This window comes from Schistosoma mansoni, chromosome W (genome assembly GCF_000237925.1).
Source record: "Schistosoma mansoni strain Puerto Rico chromosome W, complete genome".
Lineage (NCBI taxonomy): Eukaryota > Metazoa > Platyhelminthes > Trematoda > Strigeidida > Schistosomatidae > Schistosoma > Schistosoma mansoni.
Window position 1 is genome coordinate 11,938,123 of NC_031502.1, and position 15,598 is coordinate 11,953,720.

At 35.3% G+C, this 15,598-nt stretch overlaps 1 protein-coding gene across 1 annotated transcript in view; it reads right to left on the minus strand.

Moving 5' to 3' along the window:
* Positions 1 to 12,917, minus strand: part of Smp_141860 (putative heat containing protein) — a gene marked incomplete at its 5' end in the record, with an annotated part of 84,553 nt that extends 71,636 nt beyond the window's left edge. The window contains 10 exons of the mRNA XM_018788550.1: positions 2,186 to 2,394; positions 4,250 to 4,566; positions 5,318 to 5,401; positions 6,902 to 7,058; positions 8,505 to 8,662; positions 10,266 to 10,502; positions 11,243 to 11,366; positions 11,908 to 11,988; positions 12,249 to 12,379; positions 12,441 to 12,917. Coding sequence (XP_018654082.1) covers positions 2,186 to 2,394; positions 4,250 to 4,566; positions 5,318 to 5,401; positions 6,902 to 7,058; positions 8,505 to 8,662; positions 10,266 to 10,502; positions 11,243 to 11,366; positions 11,908 to 11,988; positions 12,249 to 12,379; positions 12,441 to 12,917 — 1,975 coding nt within the window. The remainder of the gene's footprint in view (positions 1 to 2,185; positions 2,395 to 4,249; positions 4,567 to 5,317; positions 5,402 to 6,901; positions 7,059 to 8,504; positions 8,663 to 10,265; positions 10,503 to 11,242; positions 11,367 to 11,907; positions 11,989 to 12,248; positions 12,380 to 12,440) is intronic.
* Between the last annotated feature and the right edge of the window lie 2,681 nt (positions 12,918 to 15,598).

The following is a 15,598-nucleotide window of genomic DNA, read 5'->3' on the forward strand; positions in this document are numbered from 1 at the left end:
AGGAGCAGGCTGGTTTTCGTTCTGGTCGAGGATGTATTGATGCTACCATCACCCTCTGCCAAATATTAAAACATTGTCATATTTATTGCAGACCAACAATCATTGTGTTTCTTGATATCAGAGCCACCTTCGATTTCATGGACGGGACAGTTCTCTGGGATTATCCAGTGAAGAAGAGTGTGCCTGAGGAGTTTACTATCATCTTTAAGGTCTTATATACTAACACCTCAGGCAGAGTGAGGGCATAAAACCACCTCTTTCCATTGTTCAATTGAAGAAGTGTGGACCAGTAGGGTTGTCCAATGTCACCATTTCTCTTCAACTTTGCCAACGATGATGTTCTGGAAACAGCTCTGATGGATGTAAGTTATGGTGGTGTGGATCTGTTACCAGGAGAAAGACTTTTTGATCTTGAGTATATGTATGATATTATCTTAATGTGAGATGATACCCAAGCCATACAATCCGCACTTAGTCAGTTTCCTTAGAAAATGCATGTGATTTGCACCTTCTAAGTGCACAGTACTTTCACAAGATTGGCAGGACCCCGGACCTGTACTCACTCTGGGTAGTGAGCGGATAGAAGTAGTCGAGCAGTTCGTGTATCCGGATTGCTACGTAAGTGCTGGCGATGGCGTGATTAATGAGATCAATTCACGTATTGTGAAGGTCAGAGTGAGTTATGCTAATCTGGACCATCCTTGACGCCTTCGTGATGTCATTCAGGCTGTAAAAGGTTGGAGCTACAACGCGTCCGTGAGAGCAGTTCTGCCCTATCTTTGCAACACCTGGCCTCTCTCATTTGAGAATGTGAGACGATTCTTTGTGTTTGGTCATCATTGTCTCCGAGGGATTGCCGACATCCAGTGGCAACGCTATGTTGGTAATGCAGAGGTTCGGTATCGTGTGTTTGGGCACTGTGACGGCAATTCAGTTGGTGTCACCATCTTGAAACACCGGCTTCGGTGGCTCGGGCACGTTTTACGAATGTCTTCCCAGAGAATTCCACATCGTGTATTATTTAGCGACGCTATGATCGGTAGGAAAAAGCGGAGAGGTGGTCAGTGTATGACATGGTGTCGTTGTATGAAAGAAATCTGTACAGGACTGGCTTCTGTTGGTCCTTCACGACTCCCTGGTTGGGGTCTTAGAGATAGTGCAAAACAGTGGCTTGAGACGTTGTCAGACATGACTCAGAATAGAAACCAATGGCGATTTTGCTGTAACTTTATTTTACCTTCTTTATAAAAGTGAGAGTAAATTCTTTAGCTGAAAGAATTCTTTCTGGTTGCATTTTTCCTAACTGGACTGTTTCTCCGATTATTAATATTAATACTGACATTATTATTATTATTATTATTTCACTCTCATATGCCAAGTTCTATTCACTGTTGTTCTTCTTTTTTGTTATACTCACCCTCCATTCTCTATCTCTTCATAATCTCATTATTATTGTGAGGTGCTTATGTATTTGGTGCCCCCTTGTACCAATGTTTATATTGCTCAAATAAATAATATATATATATATACTTCAACACGATCATGTCCTTTGATTTCTCAAATTTCAAATTAGTATGAATGAACGAAATGACGTTTGTTTATCACTATTCATAAGCAAAACAGTTTTCATTAACAGATAAAACATGAAAGCACTCTAGATGAGTATACTGTAAGAGCTCGATTATCAAGTTGATCAAATAAAAACCAAGCTTATAGGAGTAAAGTAATCAAAACCGAAAGAAACCCACTCCAATTATTATCTAGCCATTCAACTTACAGCGAAACACCGTCCATCTATGCGAATAAGTTTTATTAGTATTCATAATCCTGGCTTCGCTACTTGTATGGAGAGGGTTTTAGGGATGTTAAGGAGACGGAAGCCCACTGTGTTTGGGAAATTTATACTTACTTTGTAGATGATGTTTGATCTCTGCATTAGCTGCAGATATGTAGGTGATAATATAATCTTATTGGTTGTGAATTTATAAAATGATCAATATTTTATTGTATATACAGCCATTGATCCCAGTTGAAAACAACACTTATTCGTAAAGGTAATAGAAATAGAGTATGTAATAGAATTCAGAAAATGATATGGGCAAGATATTCGTTGGAATCGCAATTTCGTTCACAAAAGTACATTAAGCGATATTGGTGGGAGTAATTAACTAAAATATTTACCAACCTTGTATTGTTTTAACCCGATAAGCTGGTAGTTCGACTATCAAGTTGGCCATAGCTTGCTGTGCCATTTTCCGTACATCTTCGTCAACATGTAGACAAACTTTAGCTAGTATTTCTAAAATCTCTTGTTTAGTCATATCAATAGGAAGCAGACGAGGAATACAGGCAACACAAGTCTTTAGTAAATCCAGTTTAGGTTTACGATCTGCCCTATTCGAGCAAAATGAAAGAAAACAGTACATTAAAAAATAAAATACTTGTGTACATTTCAAGTTCGTTGTGGACTATTTGAAATTATTAAACGGACACTAAACATGCGGACAGATTGCACATTATCATTGACATAGCATCATTTATAATTTACCTTATGATTTATTCATACTATTGTTATTTTTAAAGGTAATGAGAGAGTTGTTCAGAATAAGCTCATCAGCTTAGTAAATTAGCAAAATGGGTTTAAAAGTTATTTAGTGTTTTTGAGGCATCGATGTTTATAAACGACAAGCATCTCTAACTAAGATGAGAAACGGTGATAAAACAACTCGAAAAAAGGCGAGATAACTATCGTGTTTAAGTAAACCCAAATAAATTATAAAAGATATTGTTTTTATACATACAAAAACTGAATGTTGAAGTCCGATAAGGTATGTCCAGAAAACATCTTACATTTAGTTTACAGTTGTCTCCATTTAGTAAACTAATATTTTTTTATACTATGGAATATCTTTTAAGATTCTCTGATACATGGAGTAGAGATACTACTACTTACACAATCGAAGTGTTGATGCAAGGCAGGTGACTACTATTTAGAAACAGCTGAGCCTACTGCCAATGTTCCATAAAGATAACTAATACCGACATGTCTATGGCTCCAGAATGTGTTATGGTAAAAACTGAATTTAGATACAATCTCCCTCAAAATGGCTGTATTAATGAAATATTGTGGAATTTATAGGATGGACTAATAGATAAGCAAGAAGTCTAAAGATGGTACCCTTTATTATGAGAAAAAACAGAAAAATTAAGAAAAATTTAGCGATAGATGTGTTAAAAAGAAATACAGACAAATACCCAACGTATTAAATGGTTGGAGAGAGTCACCAAAAAAGCTCAGACCTTGATTTTGTGCTTTTTGACAGTGGCACACTTGCAATCCTGGAAAGACCTATACTCTTTGTGAGATTCAAACCTGTGTCATCCAGCGTCACGGTTTCAGACATTGCTGACGAGCTATTTGGACCCAAAGTTACGTCTCACTAACGAGCATCAACTAGCAAGAAACTAGGTTCAGGGTTTACTGTCTGCTACCTCCAAATGTTTAACATCTCAATGTGGTGAACGCAATGCCAATTCATTAACGCTAGTGACCATATTGCAACTTGAGCGATAAAATTTGATTAACATTAAAGGTCTGAACAAACACTTCTCAGAGATCAACCAACTATGAATAGTGTCCTACCAACATACAACAACCAACCCCAAAAAATAAAAGTATGAGAATCATTCGCGTCAGTGTTTAAAGAATGGATGAAATTCGGCTATCAGTGGAATCCAGGACATGCGTTTCTTTTTATTCGAGCTTCGTTAACTGGGTGTACCTTGATCTTTGACTTGATAGAAATAAAAGTATGATAAAACATTAACAGCACTTTTTATATATCTACAAGAAATATGATAGCATAAACTTTCAGCTAATTATACTAGAAACCCTAGTTTAGTTCAAAAAGGACGAAAACATTTACCTAAACCAGAAATATTTGTGATTGCTTAAAATTACTTCTTTTTATTCAGTGGATTCATAAAATCTGTGATGACTATATCATGCCACGAGGGTAAGGAAATGCATTAAATATATCTGTACATTCAAAAGCTGTTATTCAGAAACAAAAAATAGGTAGTCAAGTTAAAGGTTTTAAAACTGTCAAATAAAGCAGTTAAAATGTCTATGTGATTTTTAAAATAACATTATTCAAAAAGAAGTAATACGAATACTTGGAAAAGAAAACACCTAAACCATAAACTTGAAACATAGACCTTCAAAACAATGAAATTAAGTCCAGCTTACGTCATTAACTCGTCAAATTCTTTTTGAGTAACTTCTTGTTTTGGTAACATCATTGGACGACAAACTTGAGTATCAAGCTGACGTAAAATGTGTTCAAATGCTCTTCGAACAGGTACCAAATAACTTTGTATTCCTAATAAAGAACCCAATGCTTCATTCAAATTGGTACCATGAAAAGAGCGTTTAATAACAGCTTGCCTAAAACCACCACCAACCCCGCCAGCACCAATGCATTGTTGAGGCATGGGCGGTTCCCCCTCCTTCTGTTGAAGACCATGGGCAATCAGCAGAAATGCACATATGCCTACGTTTATTCGCTAAAAAGAATAATAAGAATAACAAGTAGAGAAAAGATAAACTTACAGACAATTACTAGTCTGAGGAAATTCACGGGAAGAGAACCAGTTAGATGATGTACAACTTCGACAAATAACATAATGACATAGTCAAAATTATTTATTAAAAACTGCAAAACATATTTTTATTGCCGAATAGAATCCTTATTCCTAATTCTTAGAGATACCATTTAGAATCGTACGAAAAGGTGGTCAAAAGTGAGATAATTTGAAATGATTTTAAGGGAATACCTCGCTTTGGATTAAATCTATATCGAACCTCCTGTGTAAACAATTTTAGGTAGTGTTCTGTTGAAAAAGCTGGCTTTTTCTCTCAAAACTTCAAGAATTACCCATATAAGTACTGAATAATTGGTAAATATGCAGGTTCTCGTGCATATCCCATATAACAACTTTTACTTCTCCTTGCCGAAAATCTTATCACCATAACATTTGTGGTCTTACTGATTTTAGGTTGTCATCCAACCTGTGAGAAAAAGTAGAAATAATCAATTCATTTAGAGCAAACCGACTAATTCTTTATAATTGATCTACTAAAATAGGATCAATAAGTACCATTTAGTAAGGACCCACTAATAATCCACTCGGCACTCGGCATAGTATTATGCATGTATGGAATTTAAAAAACATACAAAACACACTAGCTTGTAATCCTGCGAGTGAATATATATATATATATATATATATATATATATATATAATTTAGATTCACCTCTGGCATCACCAAAGTTTTCTGTAATCCATTCACCCCTAGCCGCTCAATGATAACTTCTTTCATGGCAAACTCAAGCTTTTCCTGGTTGAAAGGAACAAACAAAAAGAAAAGTATCAGTATGACCATTAGGCAAACTAACTTTCTTTGTAACAAAGATTGTCAACAATAATTTATACAAAAAAACGGCCTATTGTATTTTCAGATCGTGACCAATAAATATGGTTTCATCACTACAATTAAGTAATACACTTGGGATACTAATTTTGTGAATACGTTCTGGATTTCATACAAAGTACTAAGCAATGAAATCCAGTCCATTACGTCTCATGGTAAAGGTTGGAATTCTCAGGAAATCACGAGGCCGATGCCACTTTTGACAACCAGAGCAAAAATTAACATAGGTATATGGAATTTCCGGACACTGTGGGATACCGGGAGGATCAGTCAAATGGCTGTGTGTTAGAGAGATATAGATTGGACTGAAGAATGTTCCGTACAGGGACACGCTGATTGGCTATTTATTAATCAATCAGAGCTAGCAGATACTTGGAGAAGACTCTAGGGTCTTCTTACGTAAAAAATTATAAATATACTAACGTTTTTCTTATAATGATCCTTACTTCCATCCAACTTTGTTATTTGGAATATAATTGCGTTTCTGTCTAACTGTGTTCTGATTTGAGGACTTTCCGAGTGAAGTAATGGTAATCAATGTCATGCGTGTCAATTCCTTCTTAATGCTGATCGAATGCTATTGATCAAGTTGCAATGTAACCACTAGTCTAGGTGGCTCGACACTGCGTGCACTAAGTTGAGATAAGATGGTGGTTGGAAGTTGTCAACAGGAAACCCTGGACCCGGGTTTCATGCTACTTGACACTCGTCTTATTAGTGATCAGCATCATTTCAATTACTTTTTCACAGGTTTGTAACCATGTAATGTTTAACCCGTGTCCTTTCGAACCGCTAATTTATGCACACAAAGTGATTTGAGTACGTAAATTAAGAACTGGAATACTAAACTATTTCAGATTATAAACAATCACCAGAAAATAAATGAAATAAATATTCCTATTCTTTGATTACTATTTTCACTGCAGACAACTACACTAACAGCTTGTTTGCTTATTTGGATAACCAAGTGGACGTGTGCGAAAAGTCACCAACAACTCGTCCATTCAGTCAAGGTCTTAAAAACACCTTAATATACGTTGATTCATAGAAAGTAACAGGACTTTTTTCCTAATAATCGATTACATGTAATATATCGTGATTATTTCAACGAATTAGATAAATACAGGTTTGTGTAAAAGGCCTTGAGGCAGACTTGTTGGAAAGCGTCTGAACAAATTATCAGGCTTCAAGTAAGTGAAACACGATCTCAGTTAAAAACTTAATAATAGTAATTAAAAAGCTCGAACATATATCTACTGAAATGTATAGCATGTATCAATTAAACGTAACAAAATAATATTAAATTATTATTAAATCATTTACTATTTGGCTAAATGCAAACAAAGCCAAAAGGTTTTAAAAAATGAGTCAATATCCAAATTATGGTACTACACAACAGTCACTTACATGAGCAATAAATTGAATAATACGTACAAATATATTGATCGGTGCATCTTTTGGTAGAATAATTTTCTGATTTTTTGGAAATAAACTATTGATAATTGTGTGTAATTTTGTTTGAGTTTCTGTATGTTTTTCACCTTTGATACGTACAATGTAGACCCTGAATATAAATTAAATGATCCATTTTGAAAAAATAGCAATATAATTTGAAAGGCAGCAGTGATAACATTTAGAGGTCGTGTATCATTGAGAAGTTTATGAGTACAAGTGAAATAAACATTTATAACAATTAATAACTTTTTAAGTGATCACAACTGTCGATGGTAGTTAACACAGTCTGCCTGGAATCAGTACATCTTTAATCAATAAGATGTAAATCCATAATGTATTTTTTCTCTACGCGGTAAAAGGCCGATCACACACTGTACAATGATTAACAATACTAATTTATTGTTAAAACTTCAGATATGATAAGTGTGGAGGATTAATTCTTCTTTATCTGACTCCAATAAATAAATAATATCCCGCTAAATGAGTATTTAATGCAGGCTAAATCTCCTAGTAAAATTATGGGTTTACTCGAGATTTTTCAAAAGCCTGAACACCAGTTATATTTATTTTATTTATGTAAACATATAAATATTGGTACAAGGAAGCACCAGATACATATGCGCCTCACAAATCTCATTTGATTTGTGTGAGGGCTGTGATACTGCCCAGGCGCCGAAACTGAAGCACGTGGTTTTCTTAGGGGGCCACACCCGGAGCCTTTGACCTAAAGGTCTGATCCATAGGCAGTGGAGCATCGTGAGGAGATGCAGTCCCATGGTAGCCAGTGGCCAACGATTGATTCACATGCCATTTGTTCCCTCAGGATACTGGAGCCCATGTGCACCATTGGTTTGGAATCAGGGCTTTCCAACTCCCCTAGGTGGACTCGCCGTGTCCACCAACCCGGTTAAAGTGCCGGACATTCGCTTTTCGTCCTCTCAATTTCGTAAACAACAACATTACAGAGAACACACAAATAATACAGTAGTTGAATGGGCTTGCTACGTAAGCGTTGGATTCTGTGATTATGTAGCTAAAAACGGAGTCCTTGGTCCACTTCCCGACAGTTTTACATTTATGACACTGTTACTTCTTCACTTTGAGATCTAAAAGAATATTTCACTACATAGATAACTATATTCTTATATTATGTCGTGTGAACCATAATTCAATAATACGTAGAGAAACCCTTTTAGTCACAACAAAGAGAATGTAATCAGTGGACAACAAACAGTAACTTTTTAGATTTTCATAACACGTAAGAGTCCATTGGATTAACACGATTGCCATCAGAACACAAAAATCCATAAGACCCTCTGTGTAATAGTCGAAAACATTTAACAGCTTAATTTCATAGGTGATATACTTCAGACGAATGTAAACGTTAATTAACGAGATAGGTGAACAAAATGCATAAGTTGCTTTTTGTACAACGTTGATCTGGATAAACAAACAATTAAAATGTCAAACCAAAAGTACACACTTGTCATCGTACCAACAGTTGAATGATAACATAACTGATTTTGATCGTTGAAACTAACAGCTTAAAACTTACCACAGTATGCAGGATAATGATTGCAAACTGACCAAAGCTACTTTAGAAGTCCGATTTTTAAGGTGACTTAAGCAGATAGACAAGAAATTGGTCCAATTATTCAAGAAAAATGATTTAGTACCAACACACAGCAAGCAAGTCACTAACGGGAATAAGGCCTTTGAGAAAAAAAAAGCATAAATGCAGTTTGAAAAGCTACTGAAGTTGAGGAAATACTCTGTACAATGAAGGTATGTAATTATTACACAACCTTAAAAGTTGTCTTCTAAACGGGTACACTTATCAGAACTACTTGTTTACACATATATTACCTGTACATTATATTGCAAACAATAACAAGATACTAAATACGTAGTCTTCTCTGTCAATTGAAAAAACTATCATCAACAACGAGTGACAATCTTTTGTTTGTAATCCTTATGATTGTAAAACGATTACCCCTTGCTTGGTTCGGACGTCCGGAGAGGCCCAGACTACATACATACGACCTAGCACTTGCTCCTCTTATGGATGGTGTCGAACTTTTGATCAGGCAACTGACTGGATTGTTCGTAAAAGTTTGAGAAACATAGACCATTAAAACATTTTGGAATTCAGAGATTTTCATCCCCATCTTTAGAAAGGACCCACGTAATTTAATTGACAACTAAGGGGGGATATCTACTTTTGGTTGTGTCCAAACTAATGGCTTTTGTCATAATCTGCAGATGATACGAAACCCGAGATAAACTGAGTCGCGGGGAGCAAGTTGGTTTCCCACCAAGTCGTAGATGTATTCATCATATTTTCACTTTTCACCAAGTATTAGAGCACCACCAAATTATTGTAGGCCAATAATTGTTCTGTTTCTTGACATCAGGGTCGATTTCCATTTGTTGGACAGGGCAGTGCATCGAGATACCCTATTGAAGGAGGGTGTGGCTGAAGATTTTATTAATACCTTGAAGGTTTTGCATATAAACACCTCAGGAAGAGTGAGGGGATATAACTATTGTTCAATTGTTCAATCTTACCAATCTTCTTAAACTTTGTCAACAGTGGCATTACGGAAACAAATACACACTACCACCGAATACTTCTTTCAAAGCTACTTCTTAGAGAGATCTTATGACCTTGAGTATAGAGATGATATTTTCTTACTGTGCGATGATAAACAACCTATCCGAATAGCACTTAATCAGCTAGTAATCAGTGTCCATAATCATGGCATGTAATTTGCATTTTTTAAATCCAAAACATTTCTGCAAGACTGGCAGAAACATGTGTCTGCACACACTTTTGGGGTGATCCCTTAGAAGTAGTAGTAGTAGAGGACAAACCAACTTCCAGCTGAAGAGGAAATTAGGAAAAGACGTTGGAAGTGGATAGGACATGCATTGAGGAAATCATCAAACTGCATCACGAGGCAAGCCCTAACTTGGAATCCTGAAGGGAAACGGAAAAGGGAAAGGCCAAAGAACACATTACGCCGGGAAACAAAAGCAGATATTAAAAGGATGGATAGCAACTGGAAAGGATTGCCCAGGACAGGGTTGGATGGAGAATGCTGGTGGACGGCCTATGCTCCTCCACGAGGGGTAACAGGCGTAAGTAGTAGTAGTAATGCTAATCTGCAGATTCCGATAACATCAGGGTTAATAAAAAAGCTAGTAATTAAATAATAATAAAATGTGGTCTAACACTTTGTTTAATTCAAGTCGTTCAATAATGCGCAACAACTTTATATCATTTTATATAATATATATGCAAAAAGATACTTACTGGGATATGTTTCTTCTTATTAGCCAATTCCAAACTTGTTGGATATAAATTTTCTACAAATGTTTTTAATGCTGGGATGTTGACTTCTTGGCGTGCAACAGCAGCTACTGGCAATAAAATTTCAACAAACAAATCAGAGAGTACATGCTTGATTTCAATTTCTTTCACTTCCAAATAGTATTGACCTAATTCTTGTAAGAATGTGAAACATTTCACAAAATCTTCGATTGGATGCATCTGAAAAATATTTTAGAAGTGTAGAAATGTATTAAGAAAATGAAACATCAGACTGTATAAAAATTTCCAAAAACAAAACTGGTGATTATATTAGCTTTACTACGGGGAGGTTAACATACTCTTAGACTATGATTCGAGTGTTACCATATTAATACTTAAAATGTAGTAAATGAAACGCTATTTCTTCAACAGTATAGACTACTTTCACTATTACGGCCTTGGATTATTTGTATAATTAATTACAAACAGAATAGCTAATAAATACTACATTTGATATATGGTCCAAACACTGGACTAGTGGACTTATTCGAAACTGATTAGGTTTTATTTGAATCATGCAAAAATTACCCAGCTTACTGATCTAGTTGTGAAATTTTGATCAGTCTCTTAAATGGATACAGAGGTACACTGTTGTCAAGTGAGGACAATAATATAGTTAGAAACACCCAATAGGCAACTAAGGAATCTATAAAAAAATCAAAACCTCGTGAACAAACTACTAAAACGATACGTTTGGCTGCACACAAACTTATATAGTGCAGTTTAACATAAAAATACGTACTCCAGATAATTTAGTGGTTCAATGACCGAAATATTCCGCTTAAATGGGTCACATAGTATGAAGGACATTTAAATAATAAAAAGCCTACTCTTGTGTTAGCATGTACTGCTTAATTTAGCTTGATAGTTCACAATTTTATCTAAATTTATTGATATAATCACCGGTAAAAAAAACTTACTTTAACTCGGAAAAACTTCATCCCCATTATAAGGGATACAATACTAGCTCTGTTATTTTGACTGTTTTCTTTCGATCGTAGATCATTCAGACAACTCATAAATTTGTGGCGTACCAGAGCAAATCTGAGTATAGAACAAAAATATATGAGCCAGTTACGAATACAGTATCTTACAGCCCAGTAAACCTTAATAGCATATTCTTATTTGAAAGTGTTTGGTAAGTAAACTTGGTAAGCTGTCTAGAATAACATAATATGATATAGTGATGTACGCATATTTTTTATTGATTATCGAATATGTTAAGCGCTAAGCCATTAAGATTCATTATACCACTATTTGTCACTATCAGCAATAGTAGCAGAAACAATCATCTTGAATATTTATAGGTAGTAATATACCTATGTCTAGATAAGTACTAAATTTAAATAACTTCCCGAGGGGATATTGAGTCGTAATAATAAAGCGCTATTTGGATATACGACTTTTAACCAATACTTGTGAACAGTTGAACGTACACAAGTAAGAAACTTGGGGCTTGAGGTAAAAATTAACTATCTACTGTAAATCTATGAAATAAAAGTCCCATTTTAAAACAGTTGCATACATTTGTATCGTACATGTATAGTTAAAAAATGAATAATTAAAAAAAACGCAACAAAATTACCTTGACTGGAATAACAGTCCGACAATTTCTGCGTATAGATCAGCGACGAGATTAATATTTTCACTGTTTTTCGGCTGCAAACTGTATTTTTTTCAAAAACAAAAACATTTTCGATAGTCACATCACCAATATAAAAGAGTGCTCGGCAGAAAAACAGTAATAGCTGAACAAATATATGAGAACCTCGCGTAATGATTAAAATTTTAAAGAATGAATTTAAGTTGGGATTTAAAAGCTTTTGCTTAGATAACCATATGAATGGAAAATTGTTTTAATTTACAGCTATTCTACATTGTCCGGTCAAAAATAGCACTACTTTAAGAAAAACGTTAAAGACTTACTCCTCTCTATAGTTGAATCTTCCGAAACATTGCTCTAAGATTGATTCAATAACATCATTATGGCCTGGATGAAAAGGCAATTGCTTTAAAACCGCAAGCATGACATGACAGAATATAATATCAATGGCAAGCTGAAATTAAAATGTAATATAGATATGTGTGATAACATACATCGCGTCGTTCAAATAGAACAGATAACTCTGGTAAAGGTAAATTGTGAGATTTTGACAGCGAAGATGATTCTGAGGCACATTTGATAGTCTTTTCTGATTTATTGGCAGCAAGATATGAAACTTGTTGACTTTCAACAACATGATTACTATCGTTAGCTAAAGGACGTTGGACTGCCATTGAAGTAACTTTTCCAATGTACTCATTAGCTGAACTTAAAGACTGAAACTGGTGGAGTTGATAATATCTCCCAGATGAGTGCTGAGATCTATACCACAGTGAAAGTGTCGACAAAATTGAAGGAAGAGCGAATTCAGCGGCAACACCAAAAGCACTTATGAGATGTTCATATGCCGTATCTTCATTTAGTTTCATGCTTTTCACGAGGTTTGTTTCTTGTCCATCTCCAAGTGCTTTCTCAATCTTCAATTGGGCTACGTTTGTTAACTGACGTAGCAGAGCCTGCATGACCCATTCTCCAGGCTTCGTAGATGTCATTTTTAAAGTGCGCAGAGCAGAAAAATCTTGATTATGATAACCACAGATTATGATAAACCACTACCCAATGCAGCACACCAGGAAACTCTATGTATAAGGATAAAGCAAAAAGTGCCACAAGTAAATGACCAACACATTGTAACATATGATATTCAACGTATTTTATGAGATGTAAAGCGAGTGTGGCCAAATATTAACAAATCTGTTTATTATTAGTCAATGCTGGTCAGGGTTAAAAAAAAACAGAAATCCCGAGGACCACAACACAGAATATTAAGAGCCAAACTGATTTTCATGTGATATTGGTCTCTGAAAAGCCAAATACAACAACACTACACACTTCCACAAGACTACCGGAAACCCATGTTTATATATACTCTTAGAAGTAAGTCGAAGAATCTGTTTGAGGTCCAGTATTCAAACACGTGTGATACGCGAAATAAGATTGTAGGCTACAGTTAGTCATATTCTAACCTTTTGTTAGTACTGTATGGATCAAGTGTACATGGTACAATACTTTAGAACCACAAACTTTCAGCAGCGCTGACAACTGAGTACAAAATGTCTAGTAAAGAACAGACTATTACCTTCCCCGAAATTGGTCAAACAAGGTTTCAACAGCAATAAAGTTGTTTAGACATAGTTGTTGGAAAATGAAATCGTTACAAGAATACTAAGTAAAAAAAGACGTGGAAAATTCTGGTCGTCACATTTCTTATGACAAGTACTAAATGAAGTTTCACGGATGCGACCCGCCATAATTGTGGCTATCTAACTAAAACTACTCGACTAGGAAAAACATGGTGAATACCTACAAAAAACTAACTTCTACTAAGTGGGAAAGCAAAAATCTAAGACAACCAATACAAGTGCTCTATTCCCTGAGAACTATAAATAAGACAGCAAAACATATAGTCACCAAACACACTGAACCACTGACGGAAAATATCTTACAGTGAACTCATTTACAGATGATGGGTTGCAAGTTGCTTGTTGAAGTATTACACCAGAAATCTATATGGATGAAATTAATTGGCAATTAAAAATATATGACTTCGCTTTCATATGCTGTAAAACCAGTCTTTAAATACAATAGCTCAGTCATTATACTTGTTTTCCAACTTAAAACTTCAATAAGACGTTGATCAGCAGAGCAGGCCTGCTAATTACTGCTAGGATACATGGGAAAAATCCGTATCTAAAAACAGTACTAAACCAATGTTCCCAAGTACTACTTATTCCGAATCACCATCTTTACCTCATCAAAATATTATTTAAATTTAGAGATACCTATACCTTTTAAATGCTGTAGGACTGCATTTCTTAGACCTTAAGAATAGTTTTTAACCTCCGTTCTGTTTCCTTCACTTTGATTTAAAAACAATCGGGTATCCGAGTTAAACTTCAAAACGGATAAGTTTTGTTCCCTCAATAATAATTAACAAAAGTTCACTGCTAACTGAAATGCATGTGGAATATCGCACGAATTGTTTGTACTATCTAAAATAAGTAACTACGACATCCGGGTTACAATCCTTGTGAGGAATACAAAGGGTATCCGCTACTATCCACACTTTGTAAGAACTATTATTTAGCATTACATAAAAAAAGTTATCGAATAGTAAGCTCATTTGTGAATAACTTCAACTTATGTAATAAAAGCTCATGCTAAATTTATCCAACAAACCCATCATAAAACGACCCATCACATAAAAGATGTGCGGGAGAAAAATTTAACTGTGATAAACGAACAACTGGCATGTATAGGAGTTCTTGAAAGTATAGAGAAGTGTCCCATTTTAATATACATACATAAATATGCTCCGTATGTCATGAAGCCGATAGTAGCTTATAGTAATGGGCTGTTCGGTTTAATGAGATCAAATTTCGTAACCCAAATTTACGTAAGTTGGAGCAACCTACATTTCAGCATTACCTCTTTTGGGCGACGACCAATAAACAGGTCCAGGTCTAACCTAGCGTAGGAAAACATATCAACCGCCAGTAGTTCGTTAAACATATTCAGTCCCTAGACATCAAACCTTCCTCGGCAGGATTAGTCAACTATATGATCCTTGTGATCTGCGTATGGGTGGTTGGAGATCATTCTTAATGATGTGAAGGTATAATCTTTGTTATTGTTCTTCAATAATCAGAGGGTAAAACAAGATATTTGCTTAGGATAAAAGTTGTGGCGGTAAATAAATCTCCAAAATAAATAGTTCTGTTAGTCATCGACGGTGATATCGACCTCATTAATTTTAATGTACATATCTAGCTGAAGGCACTTGGTCATGCATTCACACCAGATCAATAATGGGTGTCCTGTGCTACACATCTACAACTGTTAGCCAGCTTAGATCAAACGCTTCTCGAGATATCGATAGCCTTTCAAATGTATCTCTGAACCTTCCCACCTACGACTTCTGATTTGACCAGATTGTCATACTTTGATTATAACGTTGTTACTCGTAAAGGTGTTGTCAAACTCTTTATAGTGATCGTTGTGTAACACCAATGGTAATCGCCCCCAGTAATTAAACGTCGACAGTTATTTTGAAAGCCTCAGTAGAATGAGCTATCACTATCGCTTCCGATGTGAAGTTATATAGTGTTTTGATTCTGATCACGAAGAATTTTACATTGATTTTATGCAAGATCGTTTGTATTCCATCCTAAAT